General features: G+C 33.7%; 1 protein-coding gene across 6 annotated transcripts in view; it reads left to right on the plus strand.

The window, feature by feature from the left end:
• The window catches only part of LOC108297642 (transmembrane protein KIAA1109), a 147,235-nt gene that overhangs the window by 45,637 nt on the left and 73,822 nt on the right, over window positions 1–27,776 (plus strand). For 5 of the 6 annotated variants that reach the window (XM_017520307.2, XM_037735487.1, XM_037735485.1 and 2 more), the window contains 12 exons: window positions 1,095–1,335; window positions 2,544–2,686; window positions 6,915–7,134; window positions 7,579–7,737; window positions 8,396–8,571; window positions 11,023–11,198; window positions 15,095–15,801; window positions 16,235–16,480; window positions 18,415–18,508; window positions 20,042–20,092; window positions 23,861–24,067; window positions 25,608–25,846. In XM_017520307.2, the coding sequence (XP_017375796.1) occupies window positions 1,095–1,335; window positions 2,544–2,686; window positions 6,915–7,134; window positions 7,579–7,737; window positions 8,396–8,571; window positions 11,023–11,198; window positions 15,095–15,801; window positions 16,235–16,480; window positions 18,415–18,508; window positions 20,042–20,092; window positions 23,861–24,067; window positions 25,608–25,846 (2,659 nt within the window). The remainder of the gene's footprint in view (window positions 1–1,094; window positions 1,336–2,543; window positions 2,687–6,914; window positions 7,135–7,578; window positions 7,738–8,395; window positions 8,572–11,022; window positions 11,199–15,094; window positions 15,802–16,234; window positions 16,481–18,414; window positions 18,509–20,041; window positions 20,093–23,860; window positions 24,068–25,607; window positions 25,847–27,776) is intronic. The other variant, XM_037735486.1, reaches the window with a different exon arrangement.

Consider the following 27,776-nt stretch of genomic DNA (forward strand, 5'->3'; position numbering starts at 1 on the left):
GGTCTCTCTTCTCTTCAAGCTGCTGGCAAATAGGGTATACACAAGAATCTTTAGTCAAATTAGGGACTAGTGTATCAGTATTATTAATTGCCAGTCAAGCCATTGGTCAGGCAAGTCAAGAATCTCTAATAAGTGTTGGATATGAAAAAGACACTTAGATCTAAGGCTGGTGTAGTACTTTTTACTCCCTCCCTATGAATTGAAGACTAGGAAATCTACAGATTAAGCCTAACTTGCCTGTGTAGTTATACGTAGAGAAGTGTGAACAGAGAGAATGGCAGGTGTTTCTCATGGGTGGATGCTCTGCCAGATGTGCTTTCCATGTAAGAGGAAGAGGCACAACATGCTCCAGTACGAGGCTAGGAATGAAAGGACAGGCTAGTGGTATTGGTTTTCGTCAGATAGTAAACAGGATGATTCCTGCCCACTAGTACATGATGCTCTTCAATCAAATCAGCCTTTTCCTAAAATGAGGAATAGTAGGAAATAGGATGGAGAGGAGTTAGGTATTTTCTCTTTATGCTAAGGCAAGGTAATTAGACTAAGGTAATAGAAAAAGAGCCAAAAGTTTCTTACGGTCATCACCATGTGAAATAAACTGTATTTTAAACTGTATAATTATTACTGATAATGCAGTTAACTTTCAAAGCAGTTACAAATTCATCTACATCTAGCATACTACATAAGTTATAGTAATTTATTTTTTTAATGTTAAAATCGTTGTAGTTACCTAATCTTTGAAGGAAATAATTGTACTTCCCCTTTACTTATCGAATATTCCAGGTAGCTCAAAATATATTTTGATTTTTCACTTGGGCAAAAAATGCAGATTGAATGCTTCTTGACCTATGCTATTGTGTTGTTTTATTACAGAAAGATGAAATGTTGTGTCTAGAGATTAGATTTTATATTCTACTGATAACTGAAATCCTGACTCTCTTGGACAACTTTGAACAAATTACTTAACATCTAAGTTTTAGTTTCTTTATCTTTAAATGGGGATTATGAAATTTGAATAAATATATGCAAAACACTTAAATAGTAACTGTTATTATTACATTAGATTATTTATAATTACATCATTGTTGTTACAGAGTGATGGACTTCCTGCTTTGGTAACTTTGAAGAAAGGTTTAGTTGCACTGGCAAGGCAGTGGATGAAGTTTATTGTGGTGACACCAGCCTTTAAAGGAGTTAGCTTACATAGACCAGCTCAGCCTCTGAAACCTCAAATAGCTGTGGACCATGAACACGAAGATGGACTTGGATTGGACAATGGGGGCGGTCTTCAAAGTGATACCAGTGCTGATGGTGCAGAATTTGAGTTTGATGCAGGTAGTTTTGTAAGCCTTTATTGAGTGCTTTCTTGCACCTCACAATTAGGGTATTTTCTTACTCAACAAAATTGCTGTAGTTTTTTTTGCTTAGATATTATACATCTTCTATTGATAAGTTAATATACCTCTTTAAAAATGTCGAGACCCCTTTGTTTTCCCTCACAGTTATCAATAAATTACTAATATAAGAGATTTTAGATATTACATACTTGTTAACATGGTACTTACGATAATTTTAGTAATTTGTGTCCCAAATTAGAAAATGTCATGGCTTAAGTGTACAAGTGTGATTTTTATTGGCCAAATAAGTGGTAATGATTAGGAGTCTTCATACTGACTTGATTTTGTAAGTTTAATTTTGTGAAATACAGTAGACTTCTCCTGATCTATCCAGGACAAAAAGTATCTTAAAATATGTAGAGTGTTTTGAATGAAACACATAAACCTCTATTTAAAATTTTTATTTGTCATCTTCCCTATGCCACATTATTTTCAAGGGGCCTTTGTCTTTTTACCTGATGCCTGCTTGGTCCTGAATTTATGTAAACTTGGGGACCTGCACTCAGCCTACAGTTTTGTCAACACAATGGCCATGCCAGAACAAAGATAGCAGATATGCATTTATGAAATGTACATGCATACCTTAATGCTTTGCCAAAGGTTAATTTTTATTGTGACCTATAATATTTACTGAAAATGCATGTTATGATGGTTTTGAAAAAATACTGAAAGAGTAGTCTTAAAATTAGAGATTTTAGAACATTGATATATAAAACTTTACCAAGCTTAGTTTTAAAAATAACATGATATTTAACAAACAGGTTATGAGGAATAGTGTAGATTTTATTTATTGTTTATTTTGAAAATTTTTAAATCTACACAAAGCTGGAAAACCAGTGCACTGAATATCCCTTCCCTTCCAATTATCTGCAGATCCCTCTTTTAATCTATAAGCAGTCTGTGCTTTCTTGAGCTTAATTGAATTGAATTTTGGTCTGGGTATCGTTTGCATGGAGTATGTGAAATACTGAATAAAAGCCATTTGTTCCTTTCTTGAAACTGAGTGATAGTATCGGGGGAGGAATAACAAATATTTGTCAAGGAATATGAAAGTTGAATGTCGTTATATAATTAGAAACATTAGGGTTGATGTTTCAAGAAAAATCTGAAAATCTGTTGCTCATTTATTCTTTTGAACTGTTTCAGCCACAATCAGTGAACACACAATGCTATTAGAAGGAACAGCTAACCGGCCCCCACCTGGTAGCTCTGGACCTGTAACTGGAGCTGAGATAATGAGGAAACTTTCTAAAACTCATACCCATAGTGACTCTGCATTAAAAATAAAGGTATATTATTGCTATTTTTTGGTTAGATCTATTTAGACTTAACAGGGAAAGACTTAAATCTCAAATTTAAATGTTAGATGTCTACCCTCAATATTCAGATAACATTTTTGTGTCGAAATTAACTTGATTTGAAATTTCAGTGTAAATATTTCTTTGAAAATTATATCATTGGTAACTGCTGTTGATTAAGAACCACTATAACTACTAAGCTTTAGGACTGTCTTCAGTTTATTGAAAATTCAATAAAATCCAAAATTGAAAATGTTGATAATCTTATAATTATCAGTTTTAATGAGAAGCCTTTTAGGCAGTGCATAATCAATAGGTGGTTTGGGTTAGACTGTTTTTTGATTTAAATTTTTTTGGTTTTATGAATTTAATGGATGCTTGATAAGAAACATATATAGCAAAGTAGTTAGACTACCACCTTGGAAGCGAAACTGCCTTGGTTTGAAACCTGCCCCTGCCACTCAGTTGCTCTGTAACTGAACAGGTTTTAACTGTATGTTAACTGAATGTTTTAACTGTATGTCAGTTTCCTTGGTGTAAGATGGAGATTATAACAGTAACCTTCTGAAGAGGGTTGTTGTGAGAAATAACTAATTCATGAAAAATGCTTAGAACAATATCTGACCCTTGATAAATTATTTATTGGTGGTAGTTATTCATTTTTTGCTAGTTCACCTTTCTGAGCACTAAAAAGTTAAAATTATAACTTTCTGGCCAGGCGCGGTGGCTCTGCCTATAATCCCAGCACTTTGGGAGGCCAAGGCAGGTGGGTCACGAGGTCAGGAGTTCAAGACCGGCCTGACCAAGATAATGAAACCCCATCTCTACTAAAAATACAAAAATTAACTGAGTGTGGTGGTGCATGCCTGTAATCCCAGCTACTTGGCATGCTGAGGCAGGAGTATAGTTTGAACCTGTGAGGCAGAGATGGTAGTGAGCTGAGATCGTGCCTGCACTCCAGCCTGGGTGACAGAATGAGACTCCGTCTCAACAACAACAACAAAAAGTTTTAACTTTCTTTGAAAGTCTGTGTGTGTATCACACTGATACCCAGAACCCGTAAAATGATAATTTTGACAATATTAAATAAAAATTTCCACACAGAAAAAAGTAATATACAGTTATGCATCACTTAATGACAGAGATGCATTCTGAGAAATGGGTCATTAGGCAATTCGTCATTGTGCAAACATCATAGACTGTACTTACACAAACCTAGATGGTACAGCCTACTACACATCTAGACTATGTGGGATAGCCTGTTGCCCTAGGCTACAAACCTGTACAGCATATTACTATTCTGAAGCCAGTAGGCAATTATAATACAATGGTGTTTGTGTATTTCAACATAGAAAAGATACAGTAAAAATATGATATAATCTTATGGGCTCACTATTGTATACGTTGCCTATAGTTGACTTAAACTGTAATTATGTAGCACATGACTGTACTGTAAACAGAACAGTAAGACACAAGACAAAAGACTAATTTTCTAAAACAGAAAGATCTCATCCTAATCACTAAGAAAAAGGCCAATACCAAATAGAAAAATGGTTAAATGACATAGGCAGTTCACAGAAAAATACATATACACGTACAATAATGTTTTCTTATTAAAGAAATGTAAATTAAAATGAGATTTCCATTCTCATTTATCAGATTGAAAGACTAAAACTTTTGAAGAGTGTATGTTGTTGGTGAAGATGTGGGAAAACAGATACTCTTATACAGCATTGATGGGAGTCAAATTGGTACAACCTCTTTGATACTAATGTGGCAATATGTGTAAAAATTTAGAAGGTGATGCTCTTTTATCTAGTATTTCCATATTGAGGAATTCATTCTAGAGAAAGTCATAAACGCACAAAGACAAGATGAGTCTAAGTACGTTCTTTGCAGCACTATAAAAGGAATATAATGGAAACAACACAAATGACTAATCATTAGAAGACTAATAAACTAGTGTACACTGATAGAGAGGCATACCCTGAAATCTTCTAGATGAAGTAGATCTGTAAGTGGATATGGAATGATCACTGAAGTAAAGTATAGGATTGATACCTATTTGTGTGTTTAGAAAAGGATAAATATATATATACTTCTATAGGCCTAAAAGATTTATGTAAAGATAGATAAACAGCTAAGAGAACCTCAGGAAAAGGGATCCAGTATACTGGAACACAGGAGAGACTTACTTTCTATTTGATAATCTGTTGGGCTTTCAAAGTTTCTATTCTGTAAGTATCGCTCTTTTAGTTAAAACATTCAATGATAGTTTGATATATTTTAAAAAGAAGTTTCAGCTATTCAGCTTTATTCTGTTTCCACAGTATAGTTAGAAGCTTGGGACACTTTAATCTGCTTAGCTTTCTTTCCTGATGGACAGTGTTTCTAACCTCTGAATCATATTTAGGTGTTTTCCTAGTAAATCCACTTTCAGAATTGTTTTGAACATTCTTTTGCTTATGGATTATTAAAGTCCTCTAAAAATGTGAAATTTCAAATGTTTAGTTTCCACATCTTTGCTTTTCAAGATCTTTCTGTCTTTGTAGTCTTTTTTTGTACTGTATTTTAAATTGATCTGCCATTCTAATCATAGATGTGGCAAGATAGAAATTGAGAAATTCTGTAATTTTTAATTTTTTTCCATTAAATAATTGTGGAAAGTCTGTTTGGCATTTCAGAGCTCTCCAGAGAATTTAATCTTAACACACTGACTATTAGAGTACTAGGAAGGATAATTTAGTGTTAAGAATTTGAAGATATAAGTTAGTTGAATGGGTTAAAATTCTGGCTTTTTCCTTAGTAAGTATATAAGTGACTTTTTTCATCCTTTAGGGTAGAAATAACATTTTACCTTGGAGAACTTAAGGATTAAATAAGATAATACATGAAACATGCTTACCAAGTGTTTAATATGTTGTAAGTGTTCTTTTACTTCCTGTGTCGACATGCTGCCTTCACGTTTCCTCATCTAAGTGAGGATGACTGGGAGGGAACAGAGAAGGGAATAGACTTTGCTGCTTTCCAGAGGGGGGTTAAGACTTTTAAGGGTTTCACAGCACTGGTGTTCTTTGTGCCTGCATTTCTTGCTGTTAGTGAAAAGCCTCTAGTTTCCTTCCAGGTAGAGTCTATCCTGACTCCTGTTAAAAACTGCAGGGAAGGTTGCTGAAGGTAGAATGCTTTTCTTTCTTTAGTTTCTTTGAGTACCTAGACCTTACTTTTGATGGTATCAGTTATGTTACAGATCCCTCTCTCTCTCTCTCTCTCTCTCTCTCTCTCTCTGCGTGTATGTGTGTGTGTGTAGGGGGGGGCAGTAGTAGTAGTAGAAGCAGTAAGTTTTTCTAGGGAATATTTTGTGTAGAGGATATTGTGTCTAGGTATCAGTTTGCTGGTTCAGTAAATAAGCAGTGATATAAATATTTCAAGCTACTGTTTTTCTTTGCTACCCATATGAATGTTCTTTGGCACTTCCACAAATACCCTATGTATAACTTTCTGAAATTTCAATATTCTATTTACTGCTCCTTCGGTAGGAATAGTGCTTCATTTCCACCATCTGTTTGATATACTGTGCTATGTGGTTTTATGTCTTGTCACCAGACTCCCTCATCAGATTAAGAAGGGAATTCATGGCCAGGTGCGGTGGCTCACACCTGTAATTCCAGCACTTTGGGAGGCTGAGGCTGGCAGATCACGAGGTCAGGAGTTCAAGACCACCCTGGCCAACATAGTGAAATGCTGTCTCTACTGAAAATACAAAAAAATTAGCCGGGCATGGTGGCAGGTGCCTGTAATCCCAGCTACTTAGGAGACTGAGGCAGGAGAATCGATTGAGCCAGGGAGGCAGAGGTTGCAGTGAGCCAAGATTGCGCCATTGCACTCCAGCCCAGGGGACAATGCGAGATTCCATCTCATAAAAACAACAAAAATAAAGGGAATTAATGATCCATGGTTAAAGTAAGTGAATGTGCTTCATTATAATATTGATAATAAAAGTGGCCCTTTGTCTAGCACTATAGAGTTATAAAGCATTTTTACATACATTTAAGGATGTATGTAAAAAGGATTCACCACAGTCTTAGTAGACATGATCAGTTTTGGTATTAATGTGCAAAATAGCTAACAGTTATAGCAACAGTAATAGTAATATTAGTTGTAGTTATCAGCAGTCATTTTTATATACATAAGAAATAACTCTAAGTTACACTTTCTGTAGGGAATTCACCCATATCATTCTCTGAGCTATACCAGTGGAGATACTGCCACTGATTCTCCAGTGCATGTTGGACGTGCTGGGATGCCAGTAAAGGAGAGTCCAAGGAAGGAGAGTCTACTCAGCTACCTGACCGGAAGCTTCCCAAGCTTGCACAACCTCCTGGAAGGGACTCCTCAGAGAAGCAGTGCTGCTGTGAAAAGTAGCTCCCTAACGAGAACAGGTACATCCTCTAGATTTGACAATTACATGTTTATATTTACGGGGGAATTGAAATGAAACAGGACTTAAGTTTAGTTAGATATATACTTTGGTAGTACAACTGATCTGACATATTATACCTTATCTTTGAGAAAATATTTTAGAAATCCATTGTTCTGTTTGTAACTTTTTGGAGTCTTCATGCCCTTACTTTGCATTTTTAAATTGCACACTGACTAATGTCAATGTATGCGTCTAGACCAGCAACATAGAATTTTTCCGTATTATAATAAAAATAAGCTTTTTATTAATGCACTAATATCCAAATGCCAACATTATGCGGTGAGAATTTAAAACCATCTGCAAACATACATTTTAACCTGGCGTTTCAAACGTAGTTATATAAATTAAATTTTTTTTTGGCTCCTTAGTATATAAATAATACTAAGAAACATTTTATTTTCAGGAAATGCAGTAGCCACTGATATGTTATCTGAACATCCCTTGCTATCTGAACCATCATCTGTGAGTTTCTATAACTGGATGTCAAATGCTGTGGGTAATCGAGGAAGTGTAGTACAAGAATCTCCTGTTACAAAATCAGGACACAATAGTCTTCCAACAGGTATTGAGTTATCACATTATGTTGCTTAACTGTCTAAGGGGAAAATATAGCAAAATCTTATTTTTCAGAGGATGGGTTAAAAATCTCAAACAAGCACTGTTTGGTTGAAAGTGTTCCATTTACGAATGCCTTTGATAATATTGTAATTGAGAGAGTAGTAAGCAGTCACTCAGTGTTCTTGTTGAAAGGCAATTAAGTCAAATATGAGATTGTATATAAGGAGTTTAAAGTGTCCTTTTAATGCGACTGTTTTAATTTTCAAAACACCAAAAGGCGGTAAACAAAAAACTGAAAAGTGTAATTAAACATCATATACTTAATGTTACAGAAAAAAGTTTTAGTTTATCTAGATCCCTCTGAGACATAATAACTATCATTCTAAACCTTTTAGTTACTTAACAAACATAAATGCAAAAGAGTAGGTATGTCTAAGGATACATAAGGAAGACATGTCTTCTGAAAATTTAATTTCATTTTCCACGAATAAATCGTGCATATAAAATAAACTAAAAGTACGAATTACTTTTTTTCCTTTCAGTTTAAACAGTCTGAAAATGGTACTACTTTACAGGCTTCAGAATTTCACCTTGCTGTATGCCTTTATGTGTTTCTATTTCCCAATAATTTACATTTTATTCTTAAAAATTTACTCCATTAGGTGTTGCACCCAATCTTCCTACAATACCCTCAGCCTCAGATTTCAACACTGTCTTGTCTAGTGACCAAAATACTTTGGATGGCACACATTCTCAGCATAGCACCAGTCAGGATGATGTGGCAGGTGTAGAAGAAGCAAACCAAGGGTTTCCTGCTGTTCAGCTTGCTGATGCACAGGTGAGCCAGCCTGTTTTTTTTCCTAATTATAATTATACCTCATTAGGCAGTGCTTAGCAACTGGAACCATCCAGTAGTATGCATCTTGGAATTCTAGTGAGGATATTCCATGCTCATCTGCCCACACCCTCCATACAAAACAAGAGGAGCCTTTGAAAAATACATGGGTTAATTATAAATGCAAATTAAATATCTATATGTAATCATTAAATAGAAGAGTCTCATATAGTAACGTTTTTTTCATTTGTAACAAATTGGCTAAGCAGCATGAATAGAAAGTTTAATTATACCCTATGATTTTTAGTGCCACCTTAAGACCTTTTTGAGCGAGAAGTGGGAGGCATTGATTTCAGAGAAGAGAAATAAAATAACTAAAACTATAGATATAGAAATATTATATGAGTAGCAACTGTATTAAATTGATTGAAATAGAGAAACTAGTGGTTAAAAGATGATTTTTTTTTTTTGAGACAGAATCTCGCTCTGTCACCAGCCTGGAGTGCAGTGGTGTGATCTCGGCTCACTGCAACCTCTGCCTCCCAGGTGCAAGTGATTCTCCTGCCTCAGTCTCCCAAGCAGCTGGGACTACAGGCACACACCACCATGCCCAGCTAATTTTTTGTGTTTTTGTATTTTTAGTAGAGATGGGGTTTCACCATGTTGGCCAGGATGGTCTCGATCTCTGGACCTCGTGATCGTCCAGCTCGGTCTCCCAAAGTGCCGAGATTACAAGTGTGAGCCACCATGTCTGGCGAAAAGATGAATTGTTGAAATAGTTTACCCAGTGGTAGGGAGATTCTAAGCTTAGATGTTTATGGCTTTGAAAAGTTAAATGAAGATATTGTGAAGGTCTTATTTAATTGATTAAATATGGAGAATAAGGAATGAAATCCTTTAAAACAACTTTTTAGTTTGAGCGGCCAGAAGGCAAGTGTGAGAGTGGGACATGGGTGAGAGGAGGCATCATTTTTTCAGGATAAAGGGATCTTGAGCATATTTACGTACTGCTGTCCCTGAGTATCTAAGGGATTGTTTTCAGGACCAATCCCCTATCCACCCTCTGATCCGCCACCCAGGATACCAAGATCTGTGGTATGTATAAGTCCCTTATGTAAAATGGCATATATTTGCATACAACATACATACATGCTTGTGTGTATGTTAAATCTTCTCTAGATTACTTATAATACCTAATGCAATGTAAATACTATGTCAATAATTGTTATACTGTATTGGTATTTTATTTGTATTTTTTAATTGTTACATTGTTATATGTTATTAGTTTTTTACTCCCTAATATTTTCAATCTATGATTAGTTAAATCCTTGGATGCAGAAGCCTTGGATATGGAGGGCCAACTGTACTTGAGAAATTAGGAAGCTCATGATCAAAAATAGATGAAAGAAGGGTTAGCAAGATTAGTAGAAAAATGAGAAGTATTGGAATTTAGAGTCAGTTAAATAGAGAGCTGTATTCCCAAACACACACACACAAAATGAGGTGACCTAGGACAATGGGAAATTTAGCATTGGCTCTCATTGTGTAAATGGCACTTGTCCATTTACATAGGGATTTTTTAAGCTTCAGGAAAAGATCACTAAGGTAGAATGTGTAGTGAAAGAGTTTGAAGGCGGCTGAGAAAGCACTGGATAGCACCTATCTTTAGGATGTGGAAGGAGGAAAAGGAACCATATGCAGAGGATGAGTAGTCAGAGTGATTTTAGTGCTCTAGCATTGAATGCATGTAGTTCTTTCTGTCCGGTTAGTGCTTAGTGTCTGAAATCCAGTTAACTAGAGATTAAACCAGAATAATGTATTTTCATAAGCATGTGTGATACTTAAAATGTAAAGGAAGTTCTTTGAAAATAAATGTTAAGCCACTCGGCTTTCCTATAATGTCAAAATTAATTAAAAAAATAAAAAATTAAAAAAATTTTTTTTTAAATTTAAAAAAAAAATAATAAATGTTAAATGACTGTTATAACCAAGTGCCTCTATTTAAAAATAGGTCAGATATTCGTAACATTTGTAATGTTGTTATATTAACACAGGAAGTTGAAAAATCAACTTTGTAAACCTAATATATCCTTTTTTTTTGTAAATGGAAACACAATAGAAATTCATGCCTGTTTTAAAAGCAAAAGGTAGAATGATTTAACTAATTCATAATTTTATTTTCTTTGTACTTTCAGACACTCAGGCAAGATCAAGGAATCTGTGTCCTTATTTATTAATATTAATTTGAAGATGAGTAGCCTATAATTGGTACTAAAAATATTAAATTTTAAGGAAAATTAGAGCCAATTATACGAGACAGTTTTTTGCTTCACATTATGATAATAATATGTACTAAGATAGGGCAAGAAAAAAAAGCTACATTTTTCTATATGTAATTCCTACAGTAAATAATAAAATATAAATAGAGCTAATATGACTATTTATGTCTTTTAGGTTGTTTTCAAACCTCTTCTGAGTCATACAGGGATCCAGTCACAGGATACAATGCCACTATGCTACCGAATGTACTTTGGAGAACACCTTTCATTTTCAGGGACTTTGGACTGCCTCAGAGCAGATATTGTGGATTCAGACACAGCCAAAGAGAGAAAAGGCAAAAGAGCAAGAAGGTATCTTTTGCATTTTTGTGTATAATTTTGTGAAAGAATTATAATACCTGTTTGTTTTTTAATATTACTTTCGTGTAATCCAAATGAGAAAGTAATTTTAATATGTTAATAAGAAGATAATTACCTTTTTGTAAAAGTAGTAGCCACATTTTCTTAATAACTAATTGCATTTAACAACAGATTATGAGGCCTATTTTTAGGCATATTTTTGAACCATGTTAACATATAGATGAGGGTCATATATATTGATATATGCGCTTACCATTTATTTATTGGCTTTTGCAATAGTGGAATTTTTATGATCTTAAGGGTTCTGAATTGACTCGTGTCAGGTAGTATTTTGTATTAGAAACAGGGTAGATTTCCTATTGAGAGTCTAGCCATCAGAAACAAATAGAAATGAAGCATGGTGAAAGTTAAGAACCATCTTTTGCTATTATTTTATATTGCCATGGATGGTTCTTCAGTTTCTTTAGTGTTTACATAGGAAATAATATACTCACTAATTGGATCTGAGTAATATTTTGAGAACTTGGAATTTTAGTTTGAGTGGGACTTAAATGGATAGGAATAGAAGAATATGGAGATAAATGGCACTTAAGAGGTTTCTGTAGTATTGTTTCTTTCATCTTTTTTGTGTTTTTGCAAGATGGTAAATTAAAATACTTGTGTCTGATATATAGCTAAGTAAAACTTATTTTTCATTTGAAATATTTCTATTTAAATTTTAAATAATTTAACAAAAGTTCTTGCTTTTCACAATAATCTTTTACCATAACAATGACCATACAAGCTGCAAAGCAGTTTTAATAGTCAGTGGAAAAAAATTACTTTTGTGACCTTGACAATGTCAAAACATTAAAAATATAATTACTATTTATTATAAATAGTGAAATAAAAAAGTAAAACTAATATTTAGTACATTATAATTTAAAATGTAAGAAACACTAAGAATTAAACTATTTTATTTCTTTGTAAAAACATATCAAAGGGTAGTTTGAACAGCCCTGTCCTTATAACTTATAATGCAGAACAAGCAGCTTTTGTGTGCCTTGGCAAAATGTTTTACTCCTTGGTATGTATGGATCAGTTTTCAACATTTTATTCTTTGTACTTCCAATGTCATGAAATAATCTTTTATTCTCTTTTACTGTGAAGTTTTTTGTAAGCATCACTTCCTCTGGGATATCTTCATCCTTTTTGTCATGGTCACTTTCCTCTTTATGTCAATAATTTTGCCTCCACTGAGTTTTTCTGGCTAGATATTTACAGTGTCTCAAACAGTGGAAGTAACAACATTTCCATGGTCAGCTGTTTCTTCTGTAACATCATTCAATTGATTTTCCCTATGAGTATCTTTGTTTTTAGTTTCTTTGCTGCATTTTCATCTTTGTTGTCCAATTTCCTCATTTGATTATTCATTTTTGGAAGATATTATGGGGATTTATTACAGAGAGAGAGACAAGGAGGCAACACAAGTAACTACATGCTATGCTTTCTGTGCATGAACTGAACAACAGATATGCTTCAACTAATCACTATCATTGACACATTTTGAAGTGATGTGATTAGTCAGGGATCAGGATGCACATCTGTTGTTTTGTACTGACTTGTGGTCTGAAGAACTAGTAGTAAGTTTGTACTTTATGCAGTTTTCACAGTAAATCTTTGTTACAAATTTGTATCACATTAGGAGACTTGTTATTTAAGTAAACCATTTACTTTATTAGGAGACTTGTTATTTCAGTAAACCATTTACAAGTAAAAATTTAAGTAAAAAATTAAGTAACTAAAATTTTAAAATATTGGAACCGTCAAATCCAGACCCAAAACATTGACACTTACACACACTCTATTTAGGGTTAAAATATCTGAGCTAAACTTGTATTTCTATTTGCAAAAGCCAGCTTTCATACAAATATATGCATTCATATATAAATATATATATACACACATACAGTATATAAATTTTCATATATATAACTAGGGTATATATAATTCAATTAGATATAATTTATATATAGTAGGTTGTATATAAACATAGATTATATAAATAAAATTATAATTGTAGCCTATTATTGGCCTACTGAATGTCATATAATACCACCACAGACTAGACCTTCATTTGAGCACACAGGTCTTTTTATGTTCCTAGAGAGGTTCTTTGAGTGATTCTCTGAACTTCATTGCCCTTGGTCTAGCTGAACTGGACATTCCTTTTAATTTTTCTACTACCACTCCAACTCCAAATGCACCACATTCTTACAACTAAGTCATGATTAGCTTTTATTTCTCGGATCTCCTGTAATTCCATCTTAAGCTCTTATTTATTTGGAGAGCATCACCACAATATACTTTACCCAGCTGTTAATTTCAGTATTGTCTGTGTTTTTTGTTTGTTTTTATAGCAGATTGTTCATTCTGCTAATTGTTGTACATTAGTTTGGGGTTACAGTTTCTTGTATGAATATATGTAACTCTCCTACTACTTTGTAAAGCCAGGGCAGTTATTAAACAGCATAGAGTCTGGCATGTAGTAAGTCCTCATAAATAATAGTTTCTTTGTCTGTTTGCTGTCTCTAGTAAAAGTGGCTGCATGTATCAGGGACTTATATTTTAAAATTTTAATTGTAACTTTGGCTCTGCAGTGCCCGTGTCAGGCTTTTAATTGTCAGGCAAATTATTATTGTGGTATACCCATTTTCTTTTTCTCCTTTACTTGAGTCTCCCCTCTTTTGGATTTTCTTACTACCCTTACATGTTTTAGATTCTTGTTTTTGCAATTATGGATTATTTTCATCTCTTTTTAGTCTACTCTCTCCTCTCTGTTTTAATTCTCAAAATCAAGTTTTTCCTTCTCTGACCATATGCTTAGTTTGCATTGATTGTACACTTCCTGTGAGTTTGTGCATTTAAGTGAAGTACACTACAATGAGGCATTTTTCTTATTAATTAAGAAATACTAGTATTAAGGAATTACTGTTCTCTAGTTATAAATTCTTTAAGTTAAATGGAAAATATCAAAGCAGCTTTGGATTTTTTTTCTTTCAGAGAAAAACTCCCATGTTTTATTTGACCTACATGTCTGCACATTCCTAGTGTGCATGGAAGATGAGGGAAAAATACCTTTTTATAGTTTTGGTGCTTGGGGTTTATTGTTTTATTTGTAATAGTTTCTAGAAATTTGAGACATTTTTGACTTTCATTAAAATTTACTATAAGAGTGTTACATGAAAATCTTTAGATAAGCAGGAAGATTTGCCAAAATAATCTTTATATCAGATTTTAAGGTTTTTGTGTGTGTGTATTTCTTATTTTTGTTTCAATTGCTTTTCCTCTCTTTCACCTTAGCATGAGGGTTTCCTTTCTAATAGCAAATAAAATTATGTTAAATATCTAGTAAATCAGATACGTGGTTATATCTAACTAAATTAGATATTTATTAGATATAGCCACGTATCTGATTTACTAGATATTTAACATAATTATATCTAATTGAGTTAGATTAACATGCTTAATCTAAAAGGGAGGGGATGGTTAAATGAAGTATCCTAATTGATCTATAATTGACTCTAAATTCCAGTACTCTATGGCAATACCATCAAATGACAACAAAACTTGTTTTATCACTTCAGTGAAATCATTTCTTAACATAAGAAGACTGATCTTGACTGGTTAGTTTTAGAGTAAGATAAAAAAGGAAGACTTAAGTCCTACCTTCGAACTCATAAAATTCCGGCCTAGTGGAAAGCATACTCTACTGGTTTGCATGCTTAAAATTATTTAAGACTTATATTTTACCTTGGAGATGATTTTGCTTATACATTAATAAAGATACATAGCTCTGGAAAAAAAGAAGAAAAACCTTTTCCCTTTTTTTTTCCCCACATTTTTAGGCAAGGCCATGTGAATCTTCCTCCACTTGAGTTCAAACCAGCATTAATGTTGGGAACCTTTAGCATCAGTGCTGTTGTAATGGAAAAGTCCGTGTGCACCCCTCAGAACTCTACCAGTGCCCTTTCTTTTCATGATCTCAGCAAGCGGTATTATAATACCTTTCACTGCAACTTTACTATTTCCTGTCAGTCAATAAGCCAGCATGTAGATATGGCTTTGGTTCGTCTTATTCATCAGTTTAGCACAATGATAGATGACATCAAAGCAACTCAGACTGATATTAAACTTAGCAGATATACAGCCGGATCTGCTTCTCCAACACCTACCTTCAAAACCAGAAAACATCGGGACTTTCGTTCATCTGACTTTAGCCGCAGTTCTAGAGGAAGTCTTAATGGTGGCAATAGAGTAAATAATGCAAAGAACAAACGGACCAACAATGAGAATAACAAAAAGGAATCTCGAAACAAGAATTCACTAGGAAGATCTGAAAGAAGAACATCAAAAGTGTCTAGGAAAGGTTCAAAAGATGTGGTGGATCACATGACTATTCATATGGATGACTCTGATTCAATTACAGTGTCAGAACAAAGTGAACCTTCAGCTGAGTGCTGGCAGAATATGTATAAATTGCTTAACTTCTATTCACTTATCTCTGATCCAACGGGAATATTGGAAAAATCTTCAGAAACATTTGGACCAGCAGGTAACAGGCATTTTTATGTTTCAAAACTTTGTTTAGTGTAACTGTAATACCAAAGAAGCAGCAGACTGTTCATCATGTTTTCTTAATGTTGTAAATGGATAATTGAAATAGAGAGAAATTGTCTATTACCAAGACCATAAAATGGTAATGGAATTCAGGTATCTTGCCATCACATTTCCCATCCCTTTAAACTTGTACGTGGTATGTTCTTAAAGAATTCAGGCAGACTTCATTTAAAATATCTGGCTCTACTATTCACTTTCAGTAGGAACTTGGAAAAATGTAGAAGAAATTTTTAATCATTTTGTTGGAAAATAGAAGAAAGATGACTGGTTGGGAATGTGAAGCAAAGAAAGGAAAGGCAACGTTTGGAATGTCCTTCCATTTTTCAGTCTTCCTATCTAAAATTGTGTATTTTCATTTACTTATAAAGGAGTTCGAAGCCCTACAGAGCCAACATGTAAAGTTGTGTTTGAGAATGAGCAAGACAACAACAGTTTGACTAAGACACAGAGGAAACGTAGCTTGGTAACTTCTGAACCTCAGCATGTTACTCTAATAGTGTTTGGGATTGGCATGGTGAACCGCACACACCTGGAGGCAGATATTGGTGGACTAACAATGGAATCAGAACTGAAGAGGATCCATGGCAGTTTTACTCTTAAGGAAAAAATGAAAGGTATGAATGATTTTTCTAATAAAGTGTGCTATGTATACATAACAATTAGTGCTACGTTTCAGAAGAAAACCAATGACATGTCTCCAAAATTCCTACTTGGCAAATTTTTTTTTTTTCCAGAAAAATTGGACTTCCCAAATTCTGAGGTACCAGGAACTTTGTTGTAGCTGAATATCACTGAATTGAGGCAGTTTTGATGTCTAAACATTTTAGCACATAAATATTGAGCTAATGTATCTACACTCAGTGACATTTATTCTTTGACTGTCTTTTAATATTAATGAGTAAGATATCTCTAAAGGTGAAAATTTTACCAGAATAATTAAATTTATGAAAAATTTGCTTTTGTTACTACCATAGAAATCTTATAATCTAATACTAAGTATCTCTATAAAAGAAGCCCCTTTGGTTGATATAAAATTTCCTAGGTTAGTGAAAACATACCATTCATCTTAAGAATGATTACACAAGGTATGATATTTTATTAAATCCAGTTTCAAGATGCACTATTATTTTATGTATCACAAAGAAAAAAAATACCATTGTCAGGTATGGTCAGATGTCATTGATTGTAAACTGCATCCCACTTTCAGAGATGCTAAAATAAAGAAGCAAATGTTTCATAGACTTGGTGGTTATAGCAATAAAGTTGCAGAGATTCCCTTGCCTTAATGACTCTATAAGATTCTATAAGACCGGTGGTTTTTTTTTGTTTTTTTTTTTTTTTCTGGTTGTGAGAATAACCTGACAGATTTGAGAAAAGGAAGTTATCAATCACTATGTGCTGTTATTGTTAACTTTATAATTTACAAATCTGTAAGGTCTAATCAAAACTTACTTTGAACCTACTTTTTGGTATATACCCTTCTTTACCTGTTTCATTTTGTACCCTGAACATTTATTATTTCCTCAAAAACTAATTTTAAACTTAAGGATTATGTACTTGGGATTGATACACATGGTTCTCTGATAAAATTAGATGGACTGACGGCAAATTACTAAGAAATATACAAACCCATCAACCTTCCTTAGAAATATCACAGAGGACATAAACAATATACAAAAGCTCAGGTGGCTAAGTTGATATAAAAAAAAAAGTCAGTTTTTTTATCTGTTTAGCAAAAGTTAAGAATGACAATACCTATTTTTGGTGAGAATTAGAGAAATGGACATTTTCATTCACTTCTAAATTGATGTAAATTGGTTTAACCTTCCTGTAAAGCTATTAATTTAATAGCTTTTATTAGTAGTATTTAAAGCACATTTATCCTTTGACTCAGCAATTCTAGGTCTGCAAACCTAGATTGAAGAAATAATCAGAATTGTGTGAAAAGATATCTGTACAAAGAAGCAGCCAAGTGTCTGACATTAAGGAATTGATTATTTTTATAAACAAATATATGCCAGTTTACAATTTACCCATTAAAATTATATTGCAGAATTTATTAACACGAACAATAATCCTAAATGAAAAACGTAGGCAAATTATATATGTGATTTCATTTTTTTTAAGTGATTAAAATATTTATACCCTCCATTAAAATCACAGGAATTATATGCACCAAGAGTACTGGTTTATGTGGTTTCTTTTTCAAATTTTTAAAAATTTTCCAAATTTTCTGCAGTATTATTTCTGAGATTTAAAATGCCATTAGGCTAGGTAATGCCAGTAGACTAATGCAGGAATGGCATATTGAAGTGTATATTTTGCATTATTGCAATTTTGACATTTAATATGTGTGTATTAAATGCAGAGAAATAAAAAACTAAGGAAATGTTTTAAAAAGTAGTTCCGAAATAGTTGATCAAAATTTACCATAACTAAAATTATCTTTTGCTACTGAATATATTATGAATAAAATGCAATTTTAATATGAAATACAGGTTTCTTATTTCCAGAATTCAAATAAATATTGTTTTTCCTCATACTTAAGATGTTTTACATCAAAAGATGACTGAGACTTGTGCTACTGCTCATATTGGTGGGGTTAATATTGTGCTGCTTGAAGGGATTACACCAAATATACAGTAAGTATGTCAGTTTTTATTTTCTTACACTTATAGTTTTAGACAAAACTTGAAACTCCTTGGATAAGTATGCTGAATTTTGAGTGTGTATATACAGTCTCAGTTCCCAAATTACTGAGAATTCTGTCGTTAAGAATGTCAGCAGATAAAATATTTTAGAAAAATACTTTTTGTCTTTCTAAAATTGGTGGTATATACTTTCATTCCTAACTTCCATTCAGCAAAGCAGTCTCATGTTAACTACAAAATAGGCTTTAATAATTTAGATCAGATTTTCAGAATTTGCTCTTTCTTAATATTATGACTAGTCAATGTTGTGCTACTGTTACACTGTAACACATCCAACATGACTCAATAGAGGATCTGGTTCAGTGTTATAAAAATTAAGTATTAATCCTAGCTTGACTAAGAAGTATGATATGTTATAATGCTAATACTATTTTTTTAATCTGAATAATGTGATCTTGGGGAATATTTTCTAAAATGGATATTTATTAATGGGCTGTAGCTTTCTGTAGTGAATTTTGGCTAATAACAGCAACCTCAGACAGAGCCCATTCTCAAGACTTCCTGGAGACTCTCTCAGGTTTAGTTTGGACCTATAAGTGTAGAACCAAAGACTGTATATTTCATAATAGCTGCCTACTATCCAGATCATTTCCTAAGAAGTCTGTTCAAGAAAGGCCAAGAAATTCCAGTGGTTGTAAGAGATGAGATCTTTCTTTATTCATTCAGTATAGGAGAAGGGGTTATTACTGTATGTTAATTACAATATTTTTAAATGCCTATTGTGGGCCAGGAGCCTCAGCTACATTATTTTATTTAATCCTCATTGCAATTTTGGGAACTGGGGTGGTTTTATCCACCTTTATAGAACAATAAATTGAGGTTCAGAAAGATCAACATAGTACCTAAAATACTTAATATAGTCTGTAAGAAGAGATGCCTAAATCTATAGTCCTTCCACTTTATTTTTGTAGATGCTTCCACCGAAAGTCATAGACCATGGATTCCATGATTCCCTCATTTACTCTAAATTTGAAGTACCCTGGGTACATTACCTTCAGAGAGTAAACTAAATTTCTTTGAGGTGTCCCATGTGTTTTATTTATCCTCCTGGATCTCTTCTCTTCATTTTCTATTATCTCTTAAGAGAATGGCTTCCCATAGTCTTTAACCTTGCAAAACATAATGTTTATAAAAGAGATTTTTGATAAAGTAATATATAGCTGATATTTCTTGCTCTTTTTTTCTCTCCAAGTAAAGATCCCTTAACTGTTTTATTTGAAAAATAAAAGTTATTTACTGGTTACTCCCAAACTCATAGTGTATTCTTTGGTATTATATTTTCAATTACAATTAAAAAGAAATGGAATGGAAAAAAATAGTTCAAATGATACTTCAAAGGAACATTTTAAGAGTAGGAAATTAGGAAAGCTTTCCAGATGATTGGTCATATTGTAACTACTTTGTGCATGAATGTTTATTTGCCTCCTTTTTTTTTCCTGCTTTCTCTTGATTCTTCATCTGTAGACTGGAGGATTTTCCTACATCTCCTACAAGTACAGCCAAACAAGAGTTTCTGTATGTCATATTATTCTTTTTCATGGTTTTGTGATTACAGTAGTATTGAATAGTTTTTAAAATATTTAAATTATTTTCATGACTCTGAATTATGTAGTTATTGTTTTGTAGCTGTAATATAGACACTTTTACATAATAGATTAAAGCTTACTGGTAATCAAGGAAAACACAGGTAAGGGCTGCTTTTTGATAATTCATACTTTGTCTGTTGTTGACAAGTTTTAACACTGTAATTGTGAGTTGCTGTGTCTTTTCAGATATGTTACTATTAAAATTTCTATGATCAAGGTACTTAAGTGTTGATGTGATAATGGAAGCTTAAAATATTCACTTTGCAAGAAAGAGTTTTCACTAATTATAGAAATACTTATTAAAACACAAATAAGAAAACATCTGTACATCTCAACCTTCTAATTCTGTTTTTAAGATGGGGAGGGTTGACCGCTCTATTGTTAGATTTTATCCATGATCTTTACTATATGTAAATGTGTGTTTAGTTTCATTCAGTAGATGAATGCTATTCACATCTACAGAGCCATTTGCATGTCAGCACCATCTGGGTATGTTCTGGCTTATGTTGAAACTGAACTTGAAACATCACTGATGATAAACCATGATTTTAATTATTATAATATTAGAAATGATTCAAAATTCAGTAAGTAGTCAGCGTTCCAGAGCCTGCCTTCATGCTGACTAGCCAATTACATAAACTACTGCCTCCACCCTCTGGTGATCATCTCTGAGAAAAAGTGTCTTGTGGAAGAAAAAAGTAAAGTTATCTAGTAATTGGTTTTGATTTTTATATAATATCTAGATTTTACTGTTTATTATCAAGACCTCTGATAGAGAGAGCTGCTGTTAGGCTTTTCGAGGTTTATCCTAAGAAAAGTTAAATGTGATGAACTGGTTCTTCATTTCCTTGAGACTATAAATAATTGGCCAATTTTCTGTAGCCCAGCAGAGATTAATGTATGTAAATCGGCCTGTAATTAATACGAAATGTGCATTTTGTGTATTTTGCCAAATTTACTGATTATCAAGAATCATTTGCCCATTTGAAGTCTCACATTTATATTAGAAGTTGTTGGAGCCGAGGTGGGAGGTTTGCTTGAGGCCAGGAGTTTGCGACCAGCCTGAGCAAGATAATGAGACCCTATCTCTACAAAAAATTTACAAACAAATTAGCTGGGCATGGTGGCACACCTCTGTGGTCCCAGTCACTTGGGAGGCGGAGGCAGGAGGATCACTTGAGCCTAGAAATCCAGGCTGTGATTAGCTATGATAGTGCATTGCAGCCTAGGCAAAAACAAGATCCCATCTTTAAAAAACAAATACGTGTGTGGGGGTGTGTGTATGTGTCGACGACTACTTCATTATGGCTTCTATGTACATGCCCTATCATATGCTTCTATGTACATGTCCTATCATATCCGTGGAATTCCACAGTTGTAGTGGTAGAAGTCATTCTTTTGCTTTACTTTTTCTGCTCTTTCATTTCACAAATATTTGGCAAATGTCTGTTGTCTTCCAGGAATTGTTCTAGGCATTGCAAAGTGCAAAATAAATTGAGAAAGATAGTATCTTTGCTTTATATCTGTACTAGTAATTAAAGCATACCAGTTCTCAACTAAGAGTAATAGCCTTGCTCATTACGAATCACAGTTTTATCATTTCTTCACCACTCATTGAAAATGAAAAGCAGAAAATGCAGGTTATACCTCTTCCTTCCTATTAATTTCTTATAACATAGTGGATGATTGTTATTCTAATTTATTTGACTTCCTAATTAGATTTTTAAGAAGTATAGTGAATATTTTTTTTCTTGTTACATTCAGTGTCTGTATAGTGGTTATACCAATCTCCAAAATAAGGGAGAGAATAAAAGAGTTCTGAATGGGGGTAGAAAAAACATTTGTGTGTCTGTGTATGTAATATAATGTATCTTGTTCATGTTTTTACTTACATGTGAGCATATACTTATTTCTATAGATTCGTACTATTAAAGAAATTAAATAGTATTCAGTGCAAATAGTATAAAATAAATACATTACTGTTTTTAGATAACATTGTTTCTTCAATATATGATCTAAACACATGAAAATTTTTAAGTCATTTTAGTTCATTCGATGATGAGGGGGCTTCAAAAACTGTGGAAAAATGGAATAAAAAGAAAAAAATAAAAAATACAAACTCTGTTTCCCAATGTAAGCTCCATCAAGTTCAAAACACTTTTCTAAGCAATGATACCAGCCATTTATTCCATCACTAATGAGTCCCATGGCAGTGCAGTCTTTTTTACGTTATTAACTGAAGAAAAACGGATACCCTTTAATTTTTTTTTTTTTTTTTTGAGATTAGGAAACAAAAAAGTCACAAGGAGCCAAATTAGGACTATAAAGTGGATACCTACTGATTTCCCAGCAAAATTCTTAGAGAATTGCTCTTGTTTGACAAGAATGAATGAATAAGAGCATTGTTGTGGTGAAAGACTGTTAAAACTTCCCCAAACATTTTCCTAGTAAAGCTATGGCTACCTTTCTCAAAGCACTCTCCTAATAAGCAGATGTTATCATTCTTTGGCACTCTGAAAGTCAATAAGCAAAATGTGCAAGCATCCCAAAAAAAACTGTTGCCATGACCTTTGCTTTTGACTGGTCCACTTTTATCTGCCGCCCATGCTGGAGTGCAGTGGTGCAATCTTAGCTAATTGCAATCTCCGTCTCCTGGGTTCAAGCATTCCTCCCAACTCAGCTTCCCAAGTAACTGGGACTACAGTATGCACAACTACACCCAGCTAATTTTTGCATTTTTTCTAGATATGGGATGTTGCCATGTTGCCTAGGCTGATCTCAAACTCCTGAGCTCAAGCAATCTGCTCACCTCACTTTCTCAAAGTGTTGGGATTACAGGTGTGAGCCACTGTGCCCAGCCATGACTGATCCAATTTGATTTGATTGGACCACTTCCACTTCTTGTAGCCATTGCTTTGATTATACTTTATTTTCAGTATTGTACTGGTAAAGCCATGTTTCATCTCCTATTCCAATTCTTTGAAGAAATACTTCCAGATCTTGATCTCACTTATTTAAAATTTTCATTGAAAGCTCTGCTTTTATTTGGAGTTGATCTGGGAACAATGGTTTTGGCACCCATCGAATGGAAAAGTTTGCTCAATTTTGAATTTTTAGTCAGAATTGTGTAAGCTGAATTAATTGAAGTTGTCTGTGGTGTTGACTGTTATTTGTGCTTTTAATTGTTGGTCCTCTTCAATTAGGCACAAAGGAGATAAAATTTTTCTCTGCAAATTGATGTTTGGTTTGCCACTGTGGACTTCATCAACATTGTCTTGTCCCTTCTTAAGATCCATTTGTAAACTGCTAATTGCTTTGGGATAATGTTCCCAAAGGCTTTTTGTAAAGCATCAGTGATTTTGTTATTCTGCCCAAGCTTCACAATAAACTTGATGCTTGTTCTTGCTTCAATTTTAGCAGAATTAATGTTGTTTTGATAGGGGCTCTGTCAAACTGATGTCTTGTCCTTGTTGGTACATTAAACAAGATCCTGTTCAGATGTTTTAGCAAGTTAATATGAGTTTATTTTGGTGCAAAATGATTCTAAAATCTACACATAGCTTTTTTATAATATAATTTTCCATGAACTTTTTGAAGACCTCTCAAATTTATAAGTATTTTTCTTGCTCTCAATATTTTTTCAAAATTTCTCTTTACTTGGCTGTATGTTAATGGTCCTCTTTCTCTCTATTGATAGAACTGTAGTGAAATGTAGTATTGCCAAGTCCCAAGCCCTCTACAGTGCCCAGAGAGGGCTGAAGACAAACAATGCTGCCGTGTTCAAAGTAGGAGCTATCAGCATAAACATTCCTCAGCACCCTGCCACCTTGCATAGCATGATGGTTCGAAGTTCTCACCAACTATCTAAACAAATCTCAGACCTAATCAGACAACCTTCTACAGCGTAAGTTATTTTATTTGTTAACTTTCTGTGATTACATATACTACTTCAGGGTATTCTTTGCTGCATTAGCAAAAGTTTGGAGGGAGATGAAGAGTTACTTCTAAGTATCGACCATTATGGACAGTGGAGCAAGTGGAGACTAGCCAGTCGTGATCATGTGAGAATAACATTTGATAGCATTAAAGTACAGTGTCATCAGTGCAATTGTCAGTGTTCCATATTGCATAAACAAAACTTAAGAGATCCTAAAGATCTGTGTGTATTACAACAGGTACTAATAAAAAGCAAATTGATGAATTCCAGGATCATATCAATCCTTGTTTACTTTGAATTCATTGAAATTTATGACTGCACAGGTTTAAGAAAGTATAGTAGTGGTCATTTATGCCCCAAGGGAGCATTTGACCATGCCACATAAATATTTTAAAGGACAGTAAATTTGAGCATTAACCTTTATTCCCTGTGTTTATAACCTTGTTCATGCATCTTCACTGCTGAGCTTTATTCCTGGTCTCCAAAAACTAATTAATATACATGGTGGCAGGTGCCTGTAATCTCAGCTACTTGGGAGGTTGAGGCAGGAGAATTGCTTGAACCCCGGAGGCGGAGGTTGCAGTGAGCCAGGATTGCACCATTGCACTCTAGCCTGGGCAACAAGAGTGAAACTCCATCTCAAAAAAATAAAAAAATGCATGTAAAAGGTTAAAAACTTGTCTTATATTTTATTTCCCACATTCTGTAATGTGGGAAAACATTAATGTGTCTCTTGAGGGTGTCTCAAAGCTGATTTTTCCAGTTTTTCTATCTAAATCTTTAATTCTGATATAATGTTTAGTCATGGCTTAAAGTTGACTAAGTAGTAAAAAGTTGAATGTTTTTCCTCTGAACAGAAATATGGAATCTAGAATGTTTACTTAAATTTTAGTTTTAAAATATTCCAAGGAACTTTTCTTTATTATAACATATTGTCAGTAGAGTGTAGTAGTTGAAAAATCAGACCCTGGAGTCAGACTGATTGGGTTCAAATCCTAGTTTCACAAACACTTTCTAGCTAGACTTTTTCATTTGCAAAGTTGAGATAATAGTACCTACTTAAAGTGAGATAAATGAGACAAAACACACAATGCACTAAGAACAGTATCTGGCACTCAAATTATTATTGTTATTGTAGGGGTTGGTGTTGTTATTCTTAACAGTGGTAGAAGTAGTGATGATAATATCAATAGCAGTGTGTAAAGGCTAAGAGACAGAATTTGGAATCAGACAAATCTGAGTTTAAATCCCAGTTTTGCAATAATAATATAAATTGCCTTGGCAGTATAACATTCTAGGAGTATTATATTGTTACTACTTCTTCTTGAATACTTTTCCATATCATCATTGTTTAACAGCTGTTTTAGAAAGTATGAATATGATCTGATATTGGAAAGAAAACATCTATTCACAGTATATATTTGCTCTTTTTCATTGAGAAATCTAATGATTTTCTACAATAAAATGGTAGCTCTTGTGTTTTTTAATTATTTTTTTCGCTTTCTAGCCCACAGCCTGTAAAAGAAGATATTGCAACCCCACTACCTTCTGAAAAAACCCCAACAAGCGTTAATCAAACTCCTGTTGAAACAAATGAATTTCCTCAGCTACCAGAAGGCTTAGAAAAGAAGCCTATTGTTCTTAAATTCAGTGCCATGTTAGATGGTATAGCCATTGGAGCAGCACTTTTACCTTCTCTGAAAGCAGAATACAAGATGGGAAGAATGAGAAGTCATGGAATGACAGGTAATATTGAATTCAGAATTCAGTCTCAAAATTTATGATTTGTTTGAGAAATTAGTAATATTTTGATAAAAAGATAAATTTGGCTTTATAGATGTTATAAGTAATTTTGATTGTAACATTTAAAGTTCATTAATGATGTTCTCCAGTCAAGCAAAAATATCGATCCCCCACCCCAATACCTTGAATGGCCAGAATGAACTCTTTTGAACTCTATAAATTTATTCAACTATGGAGGCCATTTCTCCAATTTAAACTTCAGTTGAATAAATTAACCCATTTCTACATCTGTTACGTTTTTAATAGACTGAATAACTTGGCTTATTTTCACATCGGGTTCATTTAGCTCAAGTCAGAGGTAATTTTATTTTTTCAAAATAGCTACTTCTGTATGGTTTTGTGACCCTTATATTAATATATCTTATCTCAAAATTCCTTGCTTTTAATATTTATGAAACTTATCATATATACAAAAGCATATAAATTATACATGGACATTTAAAAAAATAAGTACTGTGAACTCACCAACCCACAATACAACCTAGAATTGGTACATTACCAATACTTTGAAGCCTTCTTTGGCTGGCGCAGTGACTCATGCCTGTAATCCAGCACTTTGGGAGGCTGAGCCGGGTGGATCACCTGAGGTCTGGACTTTGAGACCAGCCTGGAAAACGTGGCAAAACCCCATTTCTACTAAAAAATACAAAAACTAACTGGGCATGGTGGCAGACATCTGTAATCCCAGCTACTCAGGAGGCCGAGGCAGGAGAATCACTTGAACCCAGGAGGCGGAGGTTGCAGTGAGCTGAGAGCTTGCCACTGCACTCCAGCCTCCATAACATAGTGAGACTCCATCTCAAAAAAAAAAAAAAAAGTCTTCACTTCTCAGGGAATTACTACCATAATGAATTTTGTCTTATCCATTCCTTTGCTTTCCCATATAGCTTTACCATACACGTGTATACTCATAAATGATTTAACGTTTGCTTTTAGCTGTTTTGAACTTTGTTTATATGGAATCTCTCATTTTTTTTCTTTTTGAGACGGAGTCTCACTCTGTCGCCCATGCTGGAGTACAGTGGCACGATCTCAGCTCGCTGCAACCTCTGCTTCCTGGGTTCAAGCGATTCTCCTGGCTTAGCCTCCCAAGTAGCTGGGATTACAGGCACCTGCCACCACACCTGGCTAAAGAGTCTCACATTTTTTAACTAGGATTTTTTTTTATTTTATTAAGAGCTCCTGACATGTTTATTTATATAAAATACCAGTTGATGGGTTTTTTTTTTTTTTTTTTTTTTTTTTTTTTTTTTACCATTTTTTTTTTTTTTTTTTTTTTGATTCACAAGAATTCTTCAAAAAATTCTGTATATTAACTCTTTGTTATTATATGTTTATATGTTGTCACCTAGTTGGAGGCTGTCATTTAACTTTTTCTTTTGATCAGCAGACATTCTTCATTTTGATGTAATTGAATTTACCAGTATTTTTCCTGTATGATGTATATTTTTATGTCCTGAAGAAATCCTTCTCTTCCTAAGATAATAAAGATATTCTGTTACACTTTTCTCTTGAATGTTTTGAGTTTTGCTATCCAAATTTAAGTTTTTAATCTAGCTTAATCGATTATTCTTAGATTTGGCATGGGGTAGTATATAACCAGTGACCATTGTATGTAACCAATGATCTCAGCATCACTTATTGATTATTTTATTCTTTTTTTCAGTGATACATAGTCCAAAAATTAGTCACATATTAAGTGTTGTTTTTTTTTTATTTTTTTTATTTTTATTTATATTTATTTATTTATTTTTGAGATGGAGTTTCGTTCTTGTTACCCAGGCTGGAGTGCAATGGCGCGATCTCGGCTCACCGCAACCTCCGCCTCCTAGGTTCAGGCAATTCTCCTGCCTCAGCCTCCTGAGTAGCTGGG

Source organism: Cebus imitator, unplaced genomic scaffold (assembly GCF_001604975.1).
Source record: "Cebus imitator isolate Cc_AM_T3 unplaced genomic scaffold, Cebus_imitator-1.0 Scaffold824, whole genome shotgun sequence".
Lineage (NCBI taxonomy): Eukaryota > Metazoa > Chordata > Mammalia > Primates > Cebidae > Cebus > Cebus imitator.